We start from the raw sequence: 22089 nt of genomic DNA on the forward strand, positions 1-22089 counted from the left end.
TGGGTCAGAGCGGAGTGTGTGTGATATAAACACACACATGCACATACAAACATGCGTGCACATGCACACACTCACAAGCCATTTCTGAATTAAAAATATAATCCAAGTTCTGCAAAGGCCTCCTGTTTCTGTTGCAGCAGGAAGAATGTAGAGGGAACTTTTATTTAAATAAATGAAAGCGACAGAGATTGTTGACACAAGTGGCATACCCACATCCATACCAATCATACCTGGACCTGCTTCAATTACCCTACCATCACAGCAGGTCAATAGTAGAAGACATTATACTGGCACTACACTCTGGACCACAAGAACACCTTCATACATTGACCATAGATCATTGTTCAACACCAGAAATTTTGATCATCAAACTCAAGAATCTATTGCTCTCTCTGCAACTTGATCTTCGACTTCCTCACTGGCAGTCCCCAATCAGTGCAGATCACCAACATCACCTCCGCCTCCTCACTCTCCAACATAGGCTGTGTGCTTAGTCCACTAATCCACTGCCTCTGCACACACAATTGCATAACCAAGTTCAATTCCAATGCAATCTGTAAATTCGCTGAACAACAGGATGGAGATGAAGAACCTGGTAGGGTGGTGCGAGAACAACAATCTGACTGTCAATGTCACCAAGACCAAGGAGCTTGCAGTGGACTTTCAGAAGGGAAGTCAGAGGGGCCATGCACCGGTCTTCATTGGTGGGACAGAGCTGAAGGGTTAGGACATTCGAGTTCCTGGGCATCCACATCCTTAACCTCTCAAGCGTTATGTTATTCAGAATCAAGGAATAATTCATGTGCATTGGCATGGCTGCACATAGAACATTGCCACAGAACATTGGTGGGCATGGTCTGGGGAAGCCTAGCATCCCAGAATATTTTTGGTTTAATGAGACACAAGGTTCCTTCTCTGATGTATAAAATTAGAACTCTGTGAATAGTTGTAAACCTATCGAATAACCATATTTGGCAAAACATCAGGAGCTACAGTCATCCAAAACATTACAAATCCTGTCACTTTCCCCAATGATTCTCAGGGTCTTCAACCCATCACTGAAAGCAGTCTGGTCTCATCAGAACACAAAAATCGAGAGAATATTTAATCCCACATGCTGTTTAAACAATTACAAACACAGAGTGTCTGCCTTTACATCTTTTTCTCAAGCAGGCCATTTCTTGGTAGGTCAGAGCACCATTACATTTGTGCAGCTAGTACTTACCAAATGCACGGAGAAGTTCTGCTTGCATTGCCCTGGTGAACTTTTTGACCAGGCACATCGCAGTAAGGCCGGCAAATATCATGTTGTAGAGAAAGATGATGTAAAAGTTTCCCAGCCAATTAAACCTGCCAAAGTTGCCCAACAAATCAAAGTTTGTGATTCCTAAAAGAAAACAAAATAAACTTTTCATAAAGACAGCACAGATTTACTCAATTTAATGCAGAGAAGGTGATTCAGAAGTGGTGCCTGCATTATTTTACTCAAATCATTTAACAAAGGGCAGCACAGCAGATAGCGCAAGCTGTTAGACCCAGCAACCCGGGTTTGAATCCAGCGCCATCTGTAAGGAGTTTGTACGTTCTCCCCGTGTCTGCGTGGGTTTCCTCTGGGGGTTCCAGTTTCCTCCCACTGTTCAAAACGTACCGGGGGTTGTAGGTTCATTGGGTGAAATTGGGCTACATGGGCTCGTGGGCCGAAATGGCCTGTAACCATGCTGAAGGTCTAAATTTAAATTTTTAAAATTTAGAACAACTTAGTAGAAGTGGCTCCCAATTCATAAAATATTTCAAATAAACAACCCTCTTTCCCAAGAGAGTCCAAGCCAGAAACAAGGTAAACAGGACCTCTTGCTTTTTAAGCCCAGCCATAATGTTTGAAAGAATTAAAAAACAACTCTCCAATCAGGATGCATTCCTCTTGTACAGATGGTGTAATTAGCAGTGTAGCCAATCAAATACAAGCTATGACACAGACAGCAAAGCAGCAGGAATGAACGAACATGATCAAAGCACCCAAACAAACTGCTTATGGAACAAATAACAGTAACAAGTATCATTTACAGTTTAAGAGAGAAATATGTATCAAGATTGGGGAAGCAGGAAAAGAAGGCCAACTCCTGTGTGATGGGACACACTTCCCAGTTGCTGGATAAATCTGTTTATTGATTAAATGACAGCGAGGCACATTTGAAATGGAATTCAACATGACAAAACTAAGTTATTCACCCCCCCCCCCCCCCACCCCCACCCCAAAAAAATCAGTCAGATGGAGATGAGAGGTGATTTTAAATTTGGGACTGAAAAATCTTTGATGAACCAAAATGACATTAAAAAGGAAGAAAAACCAGGATGGTGGAGGAACTCAGCAGGTCAAATAGTATCCTTGATATACATAAAGATACATAACCAACATTTTGGGCTTGAGCCCTTCATCAAGGTTTGGACAAAATGTGTGCAGGTGCCCAAGCAAAACCTGTCACTTTTAACATTACATTTTGCTCATGCCTTGATGCAGGGCTCAAGCCCAAAATGTTGGTTATGTATCGTTATCTTTGGTATATAAAGGACCCTGTTTGACCTACTGAGTTTCTCCAGCCTTGTGTTTTTACTTCAACCACAGGCTGCAGACTTTCGTGTTTTACTCTTAAACAGGACGAGGCAGGTTGGATGTGAGATAAGTCACAGATCAACCAAGATATGCGCAAAGGACAGAACAGGTTCAAAGTCTCTCTCTCTCTCTCTTTTCCTTCAGAAACAATTAGAAATTGTTCATTCAATTATGGCCACTCATTCACTTAGGAGCACTGGGAAAATAAATCACCAATCCATTCTACAGTGAAATCAGTTTCCAACTTCAACTGGACTGGAAGCAACTAGGCAAGGAAAAGGCTCTGAGATATACAACAAATCAATCGCCATGAAGAGAGGGACGGAAAAGGTTGGCAGTTGTGGTGGGATTGATGGTGCTCACTCTGGGGAGGGAAGCACTTGATTTTAGCAGCAGAATGCACTGCTGTTGATTAATGACAGAGGACTGGAACAAATGCAGAATATATAAAATGTTTTTATTTAAAATCAATGTATTCTGTTAATGAAAGAGTTATCTGATGGGCAATTGGCAGGTTAAGTATTTGGACCATGCATTTGGGAAGGTGCTGGATTCAATCTCTGGTCTGGGCTCAAGTCTGCAAAACGAGCCACAAAAGCAGTAACACCACAACTGATAGGTGCTCAGGGTGGCTCAGGGGAGGGTTTTGCCTGTGTTTCCTACCTTTTTCTACACCTGATCATAGTCCAGCCATGCACACATCCCTTCATAAACCCAGTTTGCACTTAAGGTGTGCAGATAAATATCTTGTGGGCAGGACTCCTGGAATGAGACCATCTCCCAGAAAGGGGGAGGGGGGGGGGGCGGGAGAATAGCTTCAAAAAAAGAGAAATTGGGGTGTGGAAAGCTGGGAAAAGTTTAGGTTTTGAGTAACAATTCCACTTCCACTCTTCAACAGCAGAACAAAATCTGACCTTGCTTCGAGCAAATGATGCATGGCCACAGTGGCAGGGCAGACCTCATGCAGTGGATCTGTCTCCACAGGCGACAAAGACGCTGAACAATGGCATTAGAAATCATAGAGCAAATATTAAACAAATTTGGTGTGGGAGGGCAGGATTCATTTAAAGATTTAAAGTCAGCTTCTGCAAATTTTACAGATGCAGATTTCAAATCATTGCAAACATGGCTCCAAGCCCCCACTGATTTCATGGAGTTTGCTGCCCCCTGCAAGCACTCTTAAACAACACTTATGGTTCCCAGAGAAAGAAGATTTCAGATTTATTGTCAGAGTATTTTTGTGACATCACATACAACCCAGAGATTCCTTTTTTCCTGCAGGCGAAGCAGAATTACCACTTATTGGTAGTGCAAAAAACTGTACACAAGTACATGTAAACAAACTGTCTGTGCAATATAGAGAGGGGAAATTAATAAAGTGCACAAATACGAGTCCCTGATTTGAATTTGTGGTTGAGGAGTCTAATGGTGGAGGAGGAGCAGCTGTTCCTGAACCTGGTGGTGCGAGACTTGTGGCACCTACACCTCTTTCCTGATGGCAGCAGCGAGAACAGAGCGTGTGCTGGGTGGTGTGGATCCTTGATGATTGTGGCTGTAAATGTTCTCGATGGTGGGGAGGGTTTTGCCTGTGTTCCCTGTAGATGTTCTCGATGGTGGGGAGGGTTTTGCCTGTGTTTTCTACCTTTTTCAGGCCTTTCCGCTCGGGGGGACAGGTGTCCCTATATCAGTCCACGATGCAGCCGGTCAGCACACATTTCACCACACATATGCTGAAATACCAAACCTCCGCAAACTCCTGAGGAAGGCGAGGCACTGGCGTGCTTTCTTCACAATGCCAGTGTGTTGGGTCCAGAAAAGGTCCTCCAAGATAGTGACTCCAAAGAACTTAGAACAAGAACTGCAGATGTTGCAATCCTGAGCAAAACATAACAAGTGACCTGTCCCAAAATGTTGACTGACCATTTCTACCTATGAAGTAAAACACAAAAGTCTGCACACACCGTTGTTGAAGTAAAAACACAAAGCTGGAGAAACTCAGCAGGTCAGACAGTGTCCTTCATGTAGCAAAGGTAAAAATACATCTTCAACATTTCAGGCTTGAGCCCTTCATCAAGGTATGAGAGAATGTCGGCAGGTGTCTGAACAAAATGTTAGGGGGCAAGATAACAAAAAGACCTCTTGTAGATGTTTTTTTGTTATCTACAAGATGTCCTCAATGGAGTGAAATCTGGAGCCTGTGATGTCGCAGGCCAAGTTAACAACCCTCTGGAGTTTTTTTTTCTTGTCTTGAGCGTTGGCACCTCTGTACAAGGCAGTGATGCATCTAGCCAGAATGCTCTCCACGGTACACCAGTAGAAGTTTACAAGAGTCTTTTATTTTCAATAAAAGTTAGTGTTTCTCCAACTTATTGCGTGATACAGCAAATCCGACATTATCTGTGTTCAGCTTGAAGTTGTCTATCATAATTCCCAATTTGTCTTCAGGAAGCAAACATTTTGAAAAAAATTGTTGCCCAGTGTTGTTAGTGGCCATGCAGGTCTTCTTTTTGTTGGGCTTCAAGTTGACTGATCTGATAAGGCACGTGCTGGCAGTGGTACTCTGCAGCAAAGTGCTTTATAAAAATATTCTTTCCTAGCTTCATGCAATATTTCCCTTATTTGGAGCACAAAAACTTCTGTATGATGCACAACATTTTAAAAAAAGAAGAGCTGCAATGCAATTGCTTCCCTCCCCAGAGTGAGCAGGTTAAGGTCAAATAGAATGTGGCCACCAATTCTTCAATCAAGGTCAATAAACTCAGTGGCTTGCATGATCCACAAACACCAACTGAAAGGTGAAGCATGAGTTAACCCGTGGAAACATCTACAAGCACTTACCGAGTGTTCGGGAGAACACAGGCAGGGCGGAGCTCAGAACAAGCAGGGACACACAGTTCCCAATTATCTGGATAGAACAGACAAAAAGGGCTTTAGATACAACAATGAAGATAATGGCATCCTTTAAATACTGGAGTATAGGTTACAACAGAACAAGCTTTTCAGTCTCTAAATTATCTGCATAAAAGTTACTGCAAGGAGATAGTAAGGGGACTAGTTGAGGGCCAGAGAAAGCTTGATCACCTTTACGATGAGGAGAGAACATTGTCATCTTTCATTTTGATTTTTGATATTTGACCATGCTGCTTGTGGGACAGTGGGTGCAAGTTACACTGTACAAGTTGCAATTAGCAAGCCTGTTCTCATTTTCCATTTTCTTCAGCAACTTATACTAGAAACTATTTTATATTTAACCAATCTCCTGATTTGCACAGTCAAATATTAATGATTAATAACAATTGGGTGGCACAGTTGGTGTAGCAGTTAGCGCAACACCATTACAGACCAGCGATTGAGACCAGGGTTCGAATTCCGTGCTGTCTGTAAGGAGTTTGTATGTTATCCCCGTGTCTGCGTGGGTTTTCCCCAAGGACTCCGGTTTCCTCCCACCCTTCAAAATGTACCAGGGTGTAATTGGACGGCATGGGCTGGTGGGCCAAAAGGCCTGTAACCCTGCTGTTATGTCTAAATTTAAATTTAAAATAGAGATATTTCATAGAATACAGACTATGCTGCTACATTCCTGGTGGATCCAGCTGATTTGATGACAAGTTTGGGCTCTTTGAGAAACTAGCATTCTGACAAGAGTTTCCATAAAACCATTAGGGAACAAGCTAAAAATACTTTATACCATGAATGCTGCTGGTCTTTTGCAGTACAATCCTGGAACCACAGACAATGTGATAGAAGATTCAGAAAATAAATTAATCTTTCAAGTCTTTTGCCTAAATCCATACAATGTCCTTTTGCCGAAGGTTGAACAGTGAAGTGCTACAAAATGTATTGCTGTTACATCTCAAGTTTGACCATGGGGGAAAACAACTTAGACACTAATGCACCTTTATGTATTAGTCCCCAAGTATATCCATTATGTAGCGGGTGGCATGGTTAGCACAACGCTGTTCCAGCGCCAGTGATCAGAATCTGGATTCGAATCTTGAGCTACCCGTAAGGAGTTTGTACGTTCCCCCGTGTGTCTGAGTGGGATTTCCCTGGGGTCTCCGGTTTCTTCCCACCCATCAAAATGTACCAGGGTTGTAGGTCAATTGGACAGCACAGGGTCATGGGCCAAAGGGCCTGCTACCATGCTCTAAGTTTAAATTTAAACTACAAATCCTCACAGGAAATTATTCTAAAGCAACAGACATAACACTTACCTTGGTCATGGTGGTGTCCTGCCTCCTGGGGGCAAGTTTAATGAAGAATGGGAAACTGTAAAATCCAACAACTGAAGACACCATTAAATAACTACATTGAAGTTAAGTCATAAAAATACTCAAGGTGACAGATAAGAAGCAAAGCGAGAGCATCAGATTTCTTCCCACAACCATTTATAATATCTGGGGCTCAGGGTGCTGCATCATGGTAACCCAAATTAGAAGGGTTGGGCCATTCAAATCCCTTTTATAAAGATGCAGAGTGCAAACATCCAACCCACCATTGGTAGCACCTTCCAAGAACAAATGGAAAATTAACTGGAGGCTTCCTTCTCAAGTAGACACAGATCACAGGTCTTTCAAGTGAAGAAGCACCACTTGTGTATCCACAGGATTGATTTACTGCATCTGGTGCTCCCTATGTGGCCTTCTCTACATTGGAGAGACCGGTTGCAAACTGGGAGATCACTTCACTGAGTGCCTTCACTCTGTCTGCCACAACAGAGACCTCCCAGTAGCCACCCACTTCAATTCTGAGTCACACTACCACACTCAAATGTCTGTCCATGGCCCCATGTACTATCTCACCCAGACCACCCGCAAATTGGAGGAACAACACCTGATTTTTCTTCTGGGCACCCTCCAGCCAGATGGCATTAACATAGACTTTTCTGGTTTCTGCTAACCTGCTCTCCTCTTCCATCCCCCCCCCCCCATCCCTTTCCAGTTTCTCCAGTTCTCCCTCCCACTCCACTCACTTAGCCATCCCTCCTCTCCTTGATCACTGCTGTCTCCTCCATCTTTTACCTTTGTCAACCTCTCTCCTCCCCGACACTTCTGTTCGGGCCCCTGGCTACATTTTGCTCATACCTTGATGAAGGGCTCAAGCCCGAAACATCGGTGATGGATCTTTACCTTTGCTACATAAAGGCAAAGTTTTTCCAGCGACATGTTTTTACCTCTACCACAGTGTCTACAGATTTTTGTTATTTACTACAGAAGATCATGTGCTGAGGAAGAACAGGGCAGTTCTTCCAAACCAATTTATTCCTTAACTGATGTTGCTGTGAAAGAGATCAGCTCGCTTCCCCACATTACAACAGTGTCGACACTAAAAGGACTTCATTTTACAGGAAATGGCTTTGGGATATCCCAACTGCTTAAGACACATGATGGAAAGGCAAGCCTTTTTTTGTTGGAAAGGATACAAAATCAGAACAACTTCCACTGCGGCTCCAAGTGTCCCAAACATAGAGATAGAGTCTTTTCCCAGAGGGGGATCCTAGAATAGTAAAAGCACTTAGCAACAATGCAGTTTCCACAAAAGAGCAACTCCACATCTAAGACGTCTTTATGCGCAAGCTGGGGTTTTGGTTTCATCTGGGGGCATTTTTTTGGAGGAATGAGGGAGAAAGGCAAGGAGAAAACATTGTCTGATTCCATGTGGTGAGCAACGTGATACTTGAAAGCAGTCAGTAGGCACTTTTAAGCAGGGAAAACACTAGTCTGTAAAGACGGAGGTTCTTCATCCTTACGACTAAAGACGTACCTCTCTGAATGCGCCGTGGCCAGCTCTGAGGCACCAATTCCAACCTTTCTCAGGGAAGGATAATCGGCGGAACTCTGTTCTCTGCCACCTGACCTGAATGTACAACTGCTGCAAGCGGCTGGTTAGGGACGGGCTGATGATGCCATCAGCCTGCGACTCATCTCCCCACTCACCCCTCTCCCTCCATGGCCCCCTCAAGGCAGGGGTGGCAGGCAGGAGCCATCAGGGCAGCAGGGGTCGTCAAGGGATGGCCGGTGTGGGCTGTGACAGCCTCACTGGGCCGCTTTGGCCTTCGGGGCCACTCTCTGCGGCTCAAAACGCGGCAGAGTGATGGCCGCCTTCCCTACCCATAATCCCCCTACCCATAATCCCCCTACCCATAATCCCCCTACCCATAATCCCCCTACCCATAATCCCCCTACCCATAATCCCCCTACCCATAATCCCCCTACCCATAATCCCCCTACCCATAATCCCCCTACCCATAATCCCCTACCCATAATCCCCTACCCATAATCCCCTACCCATAATCCCCTACACAGCTGGAACTGTTCTGGGAAACACAGAGCGTTTGCTCTGCCACGTATTTATGACAGGTGGCACTATGGCACCAGTCGCCCCCTCTCCATTGGCTCTGGAGGGTGCTACAAGGCACCTCTTGATATGAATGGGACGCTGGAGCAGCCTTTCAGGGCTGCTGTCTGAAAGGTAAGCTTTCAATTCGCTCTTGTAGCCGGCCTTCGGGCAGAGGCCTGACATGAAATGGCCTAGTACTTGTGGCCATGGTGATTCAGCGCAGAGCAGGCAGATAGGCCATCACCATATTGGATGACTGCCACATACCAAGCTTCCATTTTCAGATTTCAGATCAATTGTCAGAGCATATGCATAATTTCACATATAACCCTGAAATTTGTTTGCCTGCAGATGCAGCAGAATTACAAAATAAACTGTGTACAGAGTAAATGTGTAAAGAAATAAAACTGTAAACAGATAATGAATGTAATGTGATGTAATATTTGTAGATGTATTTGGGAGATAAATTGGTAAAATTAAAGTAGGTTACATACATACATTTTAAAACAGATCTTATTTGAAATACTGAAGAAATCATATTCAGAGATTTTACAGAAACTATGGAGAATGCTATGCACATTTCACAAATAGGTGCTAATTGAAATGAATGGACTGGAGACAGGTCGTCTGTGTTGAAAAACCAGGAGAAGCTTGTTGGAACTGAAACAGAAGCTCCAGAGTGGCGGATGGCTGGAAGTGCTATCAGTCTGATGTTTCTCTTGGAATAAGTGGAACAGAAAGGAACTCTGTGGTGGTAGCCTGAAGAAAGAGGTTACCGTCGGAAAACCCTGATGGGGCAAGTTTCATCAGTGAGACCTTGAGGTGACCAATGGTGGTACCTTAGTTGTGGAAATCTTGGAACAACAAATCTCTCTGCAAACCTACATAGAACCTTTCTGAGCGGTAAACATTGACCTTTCGAGCACCAAAGCCTGGTGAACTTTATACATGTTAAATTCTGTGCATAGTATAAGAATTGCCTACAATCAGTGAACTTGGAAGAATGAGAAGTGAGATTGAACTGTGTACCAAAGAACCTTTCTTAAATTTACACACACATTACATACACATGCGCTTAGAATGAGAAGGGGGTTAAGTTGGGTTGTTAATAGAGATACATTAAAGTTTGATTCCATTTTCATGTTTAAAGATAATTAAAAACAACTTTTGTTTAAGTAACTACTTGTCTTGGTGAATGTCTATTGCTGCTGGGTTTTGAGGTCCTTTGGGCTTGTAACAGTAAACAAACTGACTGCAATACAAAGAGAACTAAACAAAATCAATAAAGTGCACAAGTAAGAGTTCTTAAATTGAGTTTGTTGTTGAGGAGTCTGATGGTGGAGGGGTAGCAGCTGTTCCTGAACCTGGTGGTCAGAGTCTTGTGGCACCTACACCTCTTTCCTGGTGGCAGCAGTGAGAACAGAGCATGTGCTGGGTGGGGTGGATCCTTCATGATTGCTGCTGCTCTCCGATGGCAGCGTCCCCTGTAGATGTTCTCAATGGTGGGTAAGGTTTTGCCTTTGATGACCTGGGCTGTGTCCACAACCTTTTGGAGGGCTTCACGCTCAGGGGTACTAGTGTCCCCACAGCACCCTATACTGGTATTCCTCCAGAAGACAACCAGGATAGTGCACATAAAGGAGAGGCAAAACTGAAAATGCTGAAGGTACTTGACTAATCATTTCTACTCATGGATGCTGCCTGACCAACAGAGACCCTCCAGCTGCCCCTATTTGCTCTCCATTCTGATCCTAGAGCTCCCTCTGCAGTTCACTAAAACTCATGCATGGCACTGTGGAAACCAGATGGGAAGAACAGCTCACAAGACTGGAGAACACTCACTGAAATCAGCTGTCGCTTATTTTATGATTGCATCAATGCATTTTTGTGCCCCACTCTGGACAGAACAAAGGACGGCTGGTCTTACAAGTGATTAAAATGAGTTTGGTAAACAGTTAGATCAGACACTTTTCCCACGCTTGGGACCAAACATCCCAACATTTGCTTATACACAACAAATTAAAGTGGGCAGCACAGTTAATGAAGTGGCTAACACAATGCTGCAACAGCACCAGAGATCAAGAGTGGGGTTCGAATCCCGCGCTGTCTGTAAGGAGTTCGTACGTTCTACCTGTGTCTGCATGGGTTTTTCTCGGGAGCTCAGATTTCCTTCCACCCTTTAAAATGTATCAGGATGTTGGTCAAATTTTTTTTTTAATTAAAATTTAAATGAATTCTAGTTTCAAGAATACAATTTCACTTCATAAAGCAGGCAGTCTGTCTGTTCACAGGTCCTGATGTGTCAGTTAGCACAACGCTGTTACAACACCAGTGATCAGGGTTTGAATCCTGGGCTGTCTATAAGGAGTTTGTATGTTCTTCCCCATGTCTGTATGGGTTTTCCCCGGGGGGGGTTCTGGTTCCCTCCCATCATTCAAAACACACTAGGGGTTGGCTGAAAGGGCCAGTTACTGTGTTGTATATCTAAAGTTTTTAAAAAAGCATCAACTCTAAATTTAAATTAAAGATAGGTGCAAATTAATGTAAAAAGTGTGTATGCTCCGTCGGTAAATGTATTGAGACATGCATGAAAATGCAACCTACAAAACCAAGGGAAAGCCAGAGGTGCACAATCCAGTGATCATTTGGGGATCAGAGGTGGAGAGGGTGAGCACATTTAAGTTCTTGGGAGTCACTGTCTCAGAGGATCTTTCCTGGACCCAACACACCAATAGCATCGTGAAGAAAGAACATCAGCGCCTCAGGAGTTTGTGGAGGTTTGGCATGAGATTGGAAACCCTGGCAAATTTCTACAGAGGTGTGGTGGAAAGTGTGCTGACCGGCTGCATCACAGTCTGGTATGAAGACACCAATATCCCTGAGCGTAAAGCCCTCCAAATGGTGGTGGACACAGCCCAGGGCATCACAAGCAAAACCCTCCCCACCATCAAGAACATCTACGGGGGAACACTGCCATTGGAGAGCAGCAGCAATCATCAAGGACTCACACCACCCAGCACACGCTCTTTTCTCACGGCTGCCATCAGGAAAGAGGGAGACACAAGACTTGCACCACCAGGTTCAGGAACAGCTGCTCCCCCTCCACCATCAGACTCCTCAACGACAAACTCAATCAGGGACTCATTTAAGGACTCTGACTTTTGTATTATCGATTTTTAAAATTCTCTCTGTATTGCAGTTTGTTTCCATTCGTTATCTGTTACATTTCTTTATTTGTTTACATGTGTATGCTGTGTAGTTTTTTTTCACTCCCAATAAGTGGTATTTCTCCATCACCCACAGGAAAAAGAATCTCAGGGTTGTATGTGATGTCGTGTACGTCCTCTGACAAGAAATCAGAATCTGAATTAAGCCAATGTCAATAGTGCTCGTGAGGCGGCATTAGGAAAGGCCATTGACCCGAAACCTAACCTTGGTTTCTCTCTCCACTCACGCTCCCTGGCCTGCTGAGCATTTCCCACATATTCTGTTTCTATTGTAGATTTCCAGCAAAATGCACTTTCTGCTTCAAGCTCTTTACCTGCAATCTTTTGGGCATGGCTGTTTCATCAATAAGTAATTGAAAGACATGGAAGCCCACCAGCAGGACTGAGATTCCCTGAAATATCAACGATAAACATACAATTAAGAACAGTGTACAGTGTACCCCTGCCTCCACCAGCTAGCCAGATATCACATCCAAACCAAAAGTGGAAGTTGCAATGTTCAATGGTTTAATAGCGCATTCAGGTACCAACTTACAACTGCTAAACATACATTGCAACCCAACACTTTGCTTTGATCTTGAACAAGATTGGAGTATAGAAGGTTCACAGCAGTTGAGGCAGAGTACAGGAAGCCCATGTGCTGTACAATGCTCCTCCATGATGTTTGGGACCAAACATTCCCTTTATTCACCCCTGTGCTCCACAGTTTTAAATTTGGAATCAAACAATTCACATGTGATTAAAGTGCACGTTTCAGATTTTATTCAAGGTTATTTGGGTACATTTTGGTTTGACCATGTGGAAATTACAGCACTCTCTGTACATAGTCCCCTCGTTTCAGGGCACCATAATATTTGGGACATAGCAATGGGATGTATATCATCATGTTCAGTACTTTGTTGCATATCCCTTGCAGACAATGCCTGCCTGACGTCTGTGATTCATACACATCACCAGCATCTTCTCTGGTGATACTCTGCCAGGCCTCTATTGCAGCCACCTTCAGCTCCTGTTGGTTTCGGGGGCTTCTCCCCTTAAGTTTTCTCTTCAGCATATGGAAGCTGTGCTCAATTGGATTTAGATCAGTCACTGACTTGGCCATTCGAGAATTTTCCAGTTTTTAGCTTTGAAAAACTCCTTTGTTGGTTAAGCAGTCTATTTGGGGTCATTGTCTTGCTGTCGGATAAAGCGCTGTCCAATGTGATTGGAGGGATTTGCGCAAACAGGAGCAGATGTTTCTATCCATCTCAGAATTCATTTGCGACTGACCATCAGCAGTTACATCATCAATGAAGATAAGTGCCCCAGTGCACATGCCCAGGCCATAACACCCCCACCACCATGTTTCACAGATGAGATGATGTGCTTTGGATCTTGGGCAGTTCCTTTACACTTCCACACTTTGCTCTTGCCATCACTCTGATACAGGTTAATCTTGGTCTCATCCATCCACAAGACCATTTTCCAGAATTCTGCAGGTTTTTAAAATTCTTGCTGGCAAACAGTAATCTGGCCATCCTGTTTCTGAGGCTAACTAGTGGTTTGCATCCTGTAGTAATTGAAAGACATGGAAGTCTTTCTGTTCATGAAGTCTGCTTCGGACAGTCACCATTGACACATCCACACCTGCCTCCTGAAGAGTTTCCAACCTGTCGGACAGGCATTTGGGGACTTTTCTTCATTGAGATGAGAATTCTTCTGTCATCAGCCGTGGAGATCTTCCTTGGCCTACCAGTCCCTTTGTGATTACTGAGTTCACCAGGACACTCACACTGCAGACTTGGTATTAAAGGAACAGAAGTAGACCATTCGGCCCATTGAGTCTGTTCCAAACTGTTGATTTGGGTCATCCTAAGGTTTGGGTGATGTCTCAAACGGTTTTATTCTTGTTTTCCAGCCTCATCATGGCTTCTTTGACTTTCATTGGCACAACTCTGGTCCTCGTTGAAAAATGGCAACTACAGACTCGAAAGGTGATCAAAAGCTTCGAAGCCAGTCCAGCTCTCTTCTACCTGCTCCAATGAAGCAATTAAACATACCTGAGTAATCACAAACAGCTGTGAAGCCAAATGTCCCAAACATTATAGTCCCCCCATTTCAGGGCACCATGTATAAAAAGTGCTGTAATTTCTACATGGTCAAACCAAAATGTACACAAATGAATAAAATCTGAAATGTGCACTTTAATTACAGGTGAATTGTTTGATTACAAATTTAAAATAGGGGCAATATAGAAAAAAAAGTGTCTTTGTCCCAAACATTATGGAGAACACTGTAGTTATAGACAGTGACAAGTGTGTGGCAAACAAGTGTGTAGCTGTAGGGGTAAAACACAGGATTCTGTTGACACCGTGGTTAAATGAAAAAAAAACACACAAATGCTGGAGAAACTAAGCAGGACAAACAGTGTCCTTCATGTAGTAAAGGTAAAGATACAGAACCGACATTTCAGGCTTGAGCCCTTCATCAAGGTGTGGCTGTAGCTAGTCTTGCACATTATCTTCAGCAGTTAGCAATACATCAAGTCATTATCTTTAGCATTTAACAGCACATCAAGTTGGAGCCATGTCCAAGGGTGTCAAAACAATACTTCCAAGCAGAGAAATTCAAGGTGAGACATTTCAACATAGCTCCACCCCCAACCTCAAACGGAAATCAAAGGTGACATATTCCAGCATGGTTTAACCCTCAATTTAACTGCACATTGAAGGGACTTGTTGCTGGTGCACTGCTTACACTTTCTTCATGGAAAACTCGGAAGGGGAGGGGGTGTTGGGGAAAGCACCAAATCATATCTGAATTGACCGAGTTCATTTCCAAAATTGAGAAGGAACTTTATAGGTTGAGTAATGTGCAATTTCTGGCTCATGCAGAGCCACAGGTTTGTACCAAAGGTTAACAAACAGAGGGCGGCGTGGTTGACGTAGTGGTTAGCGCAACACTATTACAGCGCCAGCGATCGGGACTGGGGTTCGAATCCTGCACTGTAAGGAAATTGTACGTTCTCTCCGTGCGTTTTCCCCGGGGGCGCCAGTTTCTTCCCACCGTTCAAAACGTACCAGGGTGCCAGTTAATTGGTGTATTTGGGCAGTGTGGGCTCGTGGGCTGGAAAGGCCTATTACTGTGCTGGATGTCAAAAACAGAAAATCTCAAATGAGCCCTTTGATGTGAAGCAGAATTTTCTGGGCTTGGGCTCACAGTATTGCAGTCAGTTTGTTTACATTTCTTTATTTGTTTACATGTGTATGTTGTGTATAGTTTTTTTTTGCACTACCAATAAGTGGTAATTCTGCCTGGCCCACAGGAAAAAGAATCTCAGGGTGATATGTGATATCATGTACGTACTTGGACAATAAATCTGAATCTGACAAGCACAATTTTAAAAAATCAAAGCGAACAATCACTCCTGAAGCAAGTGAGCCAGCAGACACAAAATGTGAAATATCTAATGTTAACAATGGTTGATGCTCAGCTTGAGGGAAACTGTGGAGCCGAAGTCAGGGTGCTGGGGGGGGGTAAGAAGAAGGAAGGGGAGGGTGAAAGCCTTATGAGAGAACCTTTAACCAAAGCAGAAAACTGCTGTGTAATCAGATCCTGAATTATTTCTTTGCAATAATTAAGCCCTGCTCTTTGCACAGGGGTGTTCTGCCATGCACCATATTGATAACGTGAAATCCACACCCTCCCCACCATAGAACTGCTACATGGTGACCACTCTGCAATGTCACAGCCAGGAAGAATGCAAAATTACAAAAGGAAAGCTTATTGATTCAAAAGGAAAATTTATCAAAACCCTGCATTTGTATTTAAACTTCTCAGCAACACGACCCTTTTGGAATCAAGGGTTCAAAGTAGTTGCATTTATCAGATGTTAGTTAAAGCATTCCAGACCTTCCTAATTGCGAGAAAATGCTGCAGCTGATTACCTTGATAATTTATTCAATTGTGCAAACTCTACGTAGGCTTAAGAATGCTTTTAAGATATTACAGAAGAATACACACAGTTCAACCTTGGTAAGATTATAAGGACATTTTGCAAAGTTTTGAATTCTCTTAAACCACCAATGGCAACAAGGTCAAAGCAGAACACGAACTGCTGTATCCAGGTGATATTCAAATGGTTCACTGCATTTAGTTACAAAGCATTAAAATTGTTTGCAGAACTAGGGCAGCATGGTTGGCATAGAGGGTGGCACGGTTGGTGTAGCGGTTAGCACAATGCTGTTATGGCGCCAACAATCGGGATTCAAATCCCGCATTGTAAGGAGTTGGTACGTTCTCCCTGTGTCTGTGGGTTTTCCTCGGGGGCTCTGGTTTCATCATACCATTAAAAATGTACCGGGAGTGTAGGAGGTTAATTGGGTGGCACAGGCTCGTGGGCCAAAATGGCTTGTTGCTGTGCGATATGACTAAATTTAAAGAACACTAATTAATCATCCTGGGTGATCGACACTTCTGTACAAGCAAACAAAATATGGTTGAGTATGTTACATTCCCAATTTGGGGGAGGTGTGTGTTGGACTGGAATGTGAACCATGTCTTTTTGGGTGTTTGCCCTTCACATAATTGGAATGTGGATGGAAATGTGCTATTCCAAGAATGCACAATCAACAGTGGGGTGGGCGTGGGGGGATGGAGAGAGAAACAACAAGGTGTCACAGAGGTGGCAACAGGATATTTAAAGAACAAATGTAAAAAATGTACATTGATAAGAATGTATAGATATAACTGACATTATGGGTGTAAATAATTTATATTATTGGTTTAAAAAAAATTCAAAGAATGTCCCATCAAAGGTTCAGTGGTTGGAGCACTTGTCTTGGAAACCAGGGGCCGTCAGTTCATTCTTCTCTGGGCCTCATTTCTGTGAGGGGCGCTGGACAAAGTGGTGACTCTCTGTCTTCCTTACGGTAGACAAAGTTAAAGAATTTCATGTATGTTACATTCTAAATGTAGTGTTACATGACAATAATGAGACCTTTTTCCTTTTTACATGAAGAATGGCCAAGGAAGACGAGGCTAACGTTTGCACTCATTATGTTGGGGCAGGTAAGTGGGTGGAATTCCTTCATCTCAAAAAAAAAGGTCATTTAAACACTTACTGTTAAAGTGAGAAGCAGCAGCATGGCCAATGGATAGCCCAGATTGCTTTGCCACGGTGATGCTCTTCTCCTCATTTCTGTGGGAAGAGATTTTCCTGTTAGGTGTGCAGGGTTAAACACGCTTGCACTCATGCAGACTCAAAATTTTCCTTACCCAATTTAAGCCTCCTGGCATGTATACTGTGGAACTGATGTTTGAGAGATTCTACGCTGAAAAACACCCAGCAGGATGAGAAGTTGCCTATCACCAGAACAAAAGAGATTCATTGGTAACCATTATGCTTCAAGATAAATAAATAAATTGTATTTATATATTTGTCTATCTACATACATATCAGCACACACTAAAATGTGTGATATTACACACACGCATTAATTATCTGTACTGAACACAAAGAAATGGATATTAAATCCAGCAGAGCTTATTCATGTTCATTGATAGCCGTGTACCCAAGTTTTTTCTTTCCATACCATTCAACTTGTGTACAATAGCTGCCTCTTCAAATCGTGTACAGTTGAGCTGTTCGTCTAGATCCTCCAAAACCTGAAAGCAAAGGAAAGATGAAATCAGTATTCTCTCTACCTTGAACAACTGACATTTATAAAGCATCTTTAGCTCCAGCCTCCATTTTGACAACCTTTTACAGGAGCAGAATTGAGTGCCGTGTCTTGCAGCGCCATTCTGTGGAAAGCATCAGACCGGATACTTTGAGATAAAGCTGTGGACATTCTTCTATACAGAGGATCATCAAAATAACTGAGAAAATCACTGGGGTCTCCCATTCCTCTATAGACGACATTAACTCGGAACATTGCTTAAACAGGGCTGAAGGAATTATAGAAGACCCTTTCCATCAACCACTACCATCACAAAAGAGGTTCAGGAGCATCAAAATCAGGGTGGCCAGGCTAAGGAACAGCTTCTTCCTGCAGGCTGTGAGACGGATGAAGCGTCCTGTAACTGAGAAAATCATCCAAGAATCATTTTGTACTGCGTACTGTGTGTGCACCATGCTCTGGAGATGCTGCTTTATCAGATTGTACATGTACAGTCAGGTGATAAACTTGAACCTGAATGCAGTAGGTGGGCCCCAAGCTACATCACCGGTGCATGAAATAGATCACATTGGACCATCAGAATGCAGCAATTAAAGATGGCCAAAAGACAAGCTGAAGTTTTAAAAAGGAGAGTCTTCAAGGACTAGAGTTGGAGAGGTCGATGCAAGGATATTCTGAGATTTGGGCCTGGGGCAGCAAAAGATCAGATGATGAAGAAAAAAAAATTGGAAAATCAAAATGGCCCAAAGTGGGAGAGGTGCAGAGATCCAAAGATAGGACTTAAAGATCCGATGCTATGGAGGGATAAAGAAAACAAGGGTGAGCATTTTCAATTCAAAACATTTGTGGATCAGGAGTCGGGTGAGCAGAGAAAGACTGATGAACAATTGGGACAGAGTGTAAACTAGGATACAAGAGATGGGTGGGTGAGCAGAGGTTTATAGAGGGTAATGTCAGGAGGCCAGTCAAAGCAGGGACTGGAATAGCGGAATCCAAGAGCAGCAAAGATGTCAAGCGGTGATGGGCTAAGACAGAACAAGGTAGTCCCCTGATAGATTCTCAGTGGGGTCATCAGCTTTACTCGGAGTCAAGCGGCATGCAAAGTCTGGTTCATGGAGACAAAGCAGCGACTGTCCGCTGCAGTGTCGGCTTGAAATCAAATTGTTGCACTGTACCTTCAAGGGCAGCCTAGCTGGCACAGTGACATGGGTTCGGTCCTGACATCCAGTGCAGTCTGCAGATTCTCCTGGGGAGTGCGTGCGTTTCCCCGCAGGTGCTCTGGTTTTCTGCTGCATCCTAAAATGCACTAATTGTCTGCTGCAAATTGTCCCCAATGTGTTGCAAAACCCTTTGCACCAAAGGATTCAAAGGTTCCTTTTATCGTCATGTAATAATACATTAAAAATTTAATATACATGATATACTTCAACCACTGCCTGCTGTAAGGCAAAGAAAGAGTCACCATGAGCATTGTTCAGCAGCCATAACAATAGGAGAAAGAGAAGCAAGAGATACTGAATGCTCCACTTGCATTGGAGAATAACTTCTGTTGGAGCAGAGCCAACTTTAAAACAACTATTTTTATGTATAGGCCTTCCTTGAATAGCCTTCAAAATGTCTATTTATATTCCACATTACTTAGAATATCGCGTTCAGTTCTGGTCACCTCATTACATGAAGTATGTGGAAGGTTTAGAGAGGATATAGAGGCAATTTACCAGGATGTTACCTGGACTGGAGAACACATCCTGTGAGGAAAAGTTAACAGAGCTTGCGTTTTTCTCTTTGGAGTGAAGAAGGATGAGAGGCGACTTAATGAAGGTCTACAGGATTGAGAGGTATAGTGTTCGGTGGACAACCAGCATCTTTTTCCTGGGGCGAGAGCAGCAAAACCCAGAGGACAGTGCAAGGGGAGCAAAGTATAGGGGAGACATCATGGTTAAGTTTTTTTTAAAATAGTGGGTGCCTGGAATGCATTGCCAGGGGTGGCATTGGAAGCTGGTGCGATAGTGACACTTAAAAAAAACTCTTGGGACAGGCACGTGGTTGCAAAAAAAAAAGGATTATGACTGTAAGGTAGGGAAGGTTTAGTTTGTTGAGCAGGTTTGTATAAGTCAGCACAACATTGTGGGTCAAAGAGCCTGTAGTGTGCTGGAACGTTTGATGTTCTATTTATCACGGATGTTGAAAGTTTGAGCCTGCTATGAAATTTTGCATTTCAAAACTTTTTATTCTTCAACCTGAAGCAGAATCAGAACTTTAGGGCACTCCCAAGTACTTTTGAAGTTCAAGTTTATTATCATCCGATTGTACAAGTACAACCTGATGAAACAGCCTTCTTTGGTTCTTGGTGCAAAACATGCAGTGCACTTGTTCCAATCATGTAGCAATCCCATAGCCTTATATACAGCAAGATTCTATGTGGGGAGGAGACAGAAATTCTTCTTTTATTCCCAAATAAAACAGTGCTGGAGAATAAATATTATCAAGGGCACAAGGGAGAACTTCCCAATTTATCGTTGAAAAGAAACTCAAGAATTGTTACATCCCAAATTGTACTTTGTGAATAACACTTCTCACAGGGCAACACTCTTCAGGGTGGCACTATGGCAGATTAGAGTTTCTAGAGTGGGAGTTAAACCCATGAGCAAGGGGGAAGAGCACTGCTCACTAAGCTAACATCCTTGGGTTCTGGAACAACAGGAGACTGTGACTGTTGGAATCTGGAGCAACAATCTGCTGGAGGATCAGTGGATCGAGCAACATCAGTGGGAGAAAAAGAATGGAACCCTTCACTAATCAGTAATATTGGTGAATGATAACAGAGAGGGTGAGGGGAGACAAGGATAGTTGATTGGCAGATGCCAGACAAAGGGATGGGGGGGAGGAAGGGAGAGAGGGAGGGGGGGGGAGAGAGAGGGAGGGAGGGGTCAGGCGGAAGAAGACAAGTCATCCAGAGTGGAGCTGGAGACAGCTGATGGAGGGTGATCAGTAGAAGAGTTATAATGTTGATATAATGGCAACTACTGAGAGGAGAGGTGAAAGACAGATAGAACTAAAGGGGGAATGAGAATGAAGAATGAAGCCAGCAAGGGGGGGGGGGGCAGGAATGTGTAAAAGAGGACAAAGGTTAAAAAAGACAAAAGCAAGAACATTCAAAGCTGAAGACAATGTTTCAGTGTTCCTTCAATAATTAGTGGGTAAATGAAAATAACACATGTACAAAGTCAAATGAGTGGTTTACATTTAGACCACTCAGAAGGAAAACATGAAAGTCTGCAGACACTTTGGATGAAGTAAAAACACAATGCTGGAGAAACTCAGAGGTCAAACAGTGTCCTTTATGTAGCAAAGATAAAGAGACGTCACCAACGTTTCAGGCTTGAGCCCTTCATCAAGGTATGGAAAAATGTCAGGAGGCATCGGAACAAAATAATGGGGAGGGGGGTGGAGGGAATGGGGAGCACAGTCCCACAGTCAGGAGGTAATAGGGGGATAAGGGAGGGAGAGCACACCAGCAAACAGGGGGAGGGCGGGATGGCTCTGTGAATAGAGAGAGAGGGGGTGGATAGCTAAAGGAAAGACAGAGGAAATGGGGAAGGGAAGGAGAATGAAGAGCAGATGACCAGAAACCAGAGAAGTTGATGTTAATGCCATCCGGTTGGAGAATGCCCTTCATTCTGTCTGTATCAGTGACAGGAATCTCCCAGTGGCCAACCACTTCAATTCTGTGCTCACTGCCACGCTTGCATGTCTGTCCATGGCCTCATGTACTATCCCACCAAGACCACCTGTAAATTGGAGGGACAACACTTGATTTTTTTGCCAGGTGGCATTAATGTTGACTTCTCCGGTCTCTGCTAACCTACTCCCCACTCTCCCTCCCTTCCCCATCCTTCTGTCCTTTCCTCCAGCTCTCCACCCCCTTCCCTCTCCATTCACAGAGCCATCCCCCCTCCCAGTTTGCTGGTGGGCTCTCCCTCATCAACCTATTACCACCTGCCCGTAGGACCGTGTTCCTCCCCCTGCCCCTCCCCTATTTTGTTTGAATGCCAGTCCACATTTTGCTCACACCTTGATGAAGGGCTCAAGCCCGAAACATTGGTTGTATCTATCTTTGCTGTATAATGTACACTGTTTGACCTGCTGAGTTTCTCCAGTGTCGTGTTTTTCCTTTAGACCACACAGACTTGCTGACTAGCATTTTGTGTTTTTATTTCAGTCAGACAATGGTTGGGTTGGTAAAGTCCTT

The 22089-nt window shown here is 43.6% G+C and overlaps 1 protein-coding gene and 1 long non-coding RNA gene across 3 annotated transcripts in view; one reads left to right on the top strand and one right to left on the bottom strand.

The window, feature by feature from the left end:
- Positions 1 to 14327, top strand: part of LOC138747384 (uncharacterized) — a 34750-nt gene extending 20423 nt beyond the window's left edge. Inside the window, exon 3 of the long non-coding RNA XR_011347465.1 lies at positions 14075 to 14327. This is a non-coding gene — a long non-coding RNA (uncharacterized lncRNA). The remainder of the gene's footprint in view (positions 1 to 14074) is intronic.
- The window catches only part of lmbr1l (limb development membrane protein 1-like), a 93781-nt gene that overhangs the window by 24803 nt on the left and 46889 nt on the right, over positions 1 to 22089 (bottom strand). For both annotated transcript variants that reach the window (XM_069906543.1, XM_069906544.1), the window contains exons 9-16: positions 17751 to 17823; positions 17434 to 17520; positions 17280 to 17356; positions 12492 to 12569; positions 8034 to 8107; positions 6826 to 6916; positions 5450 to 5516; positions 1226 to 1387 (exon numbers count right to left, since the gene is read on the bottom strand). In XM_069906543.1, the coding sequence (XP_069762644.1) occupies positions 1226 to 1387; positions 5450 to 5516; positions 6826 to 6916; positions 8034 to 8107; positions 12492 to 12569; positions 17280 to 17356; positions 17434 to 17520; positions 17751 to 17823 (709 nt within the window). The remainder of the gene's footprint in view (positions 1 to 1225; positions 1388 to 5449; positions 5517 to 6825; positions 6917 to 8033; positions 8108 to 12491; positions 12570 to 17279; positions 17357 to 17433; positions 17521 to 17750; positions 17824 to 22089) is intronic.

This window comes from Narcine bancroftii, chromosome 12 (genome assembly GCF_036971445.1).
Source record: "Narcine bancroftii isolate sNarBan1 chromosome 12, sNarBan1.hap1, whole genome shotgun sequence".
NCBI classification, from domain to species: domain Eukaryota; kingdom Metazoa; phylum Chordata; class Chondrichthyes; order Torpediniformes; family Narcinidae; genus Narcine; species Narcine bancroftii.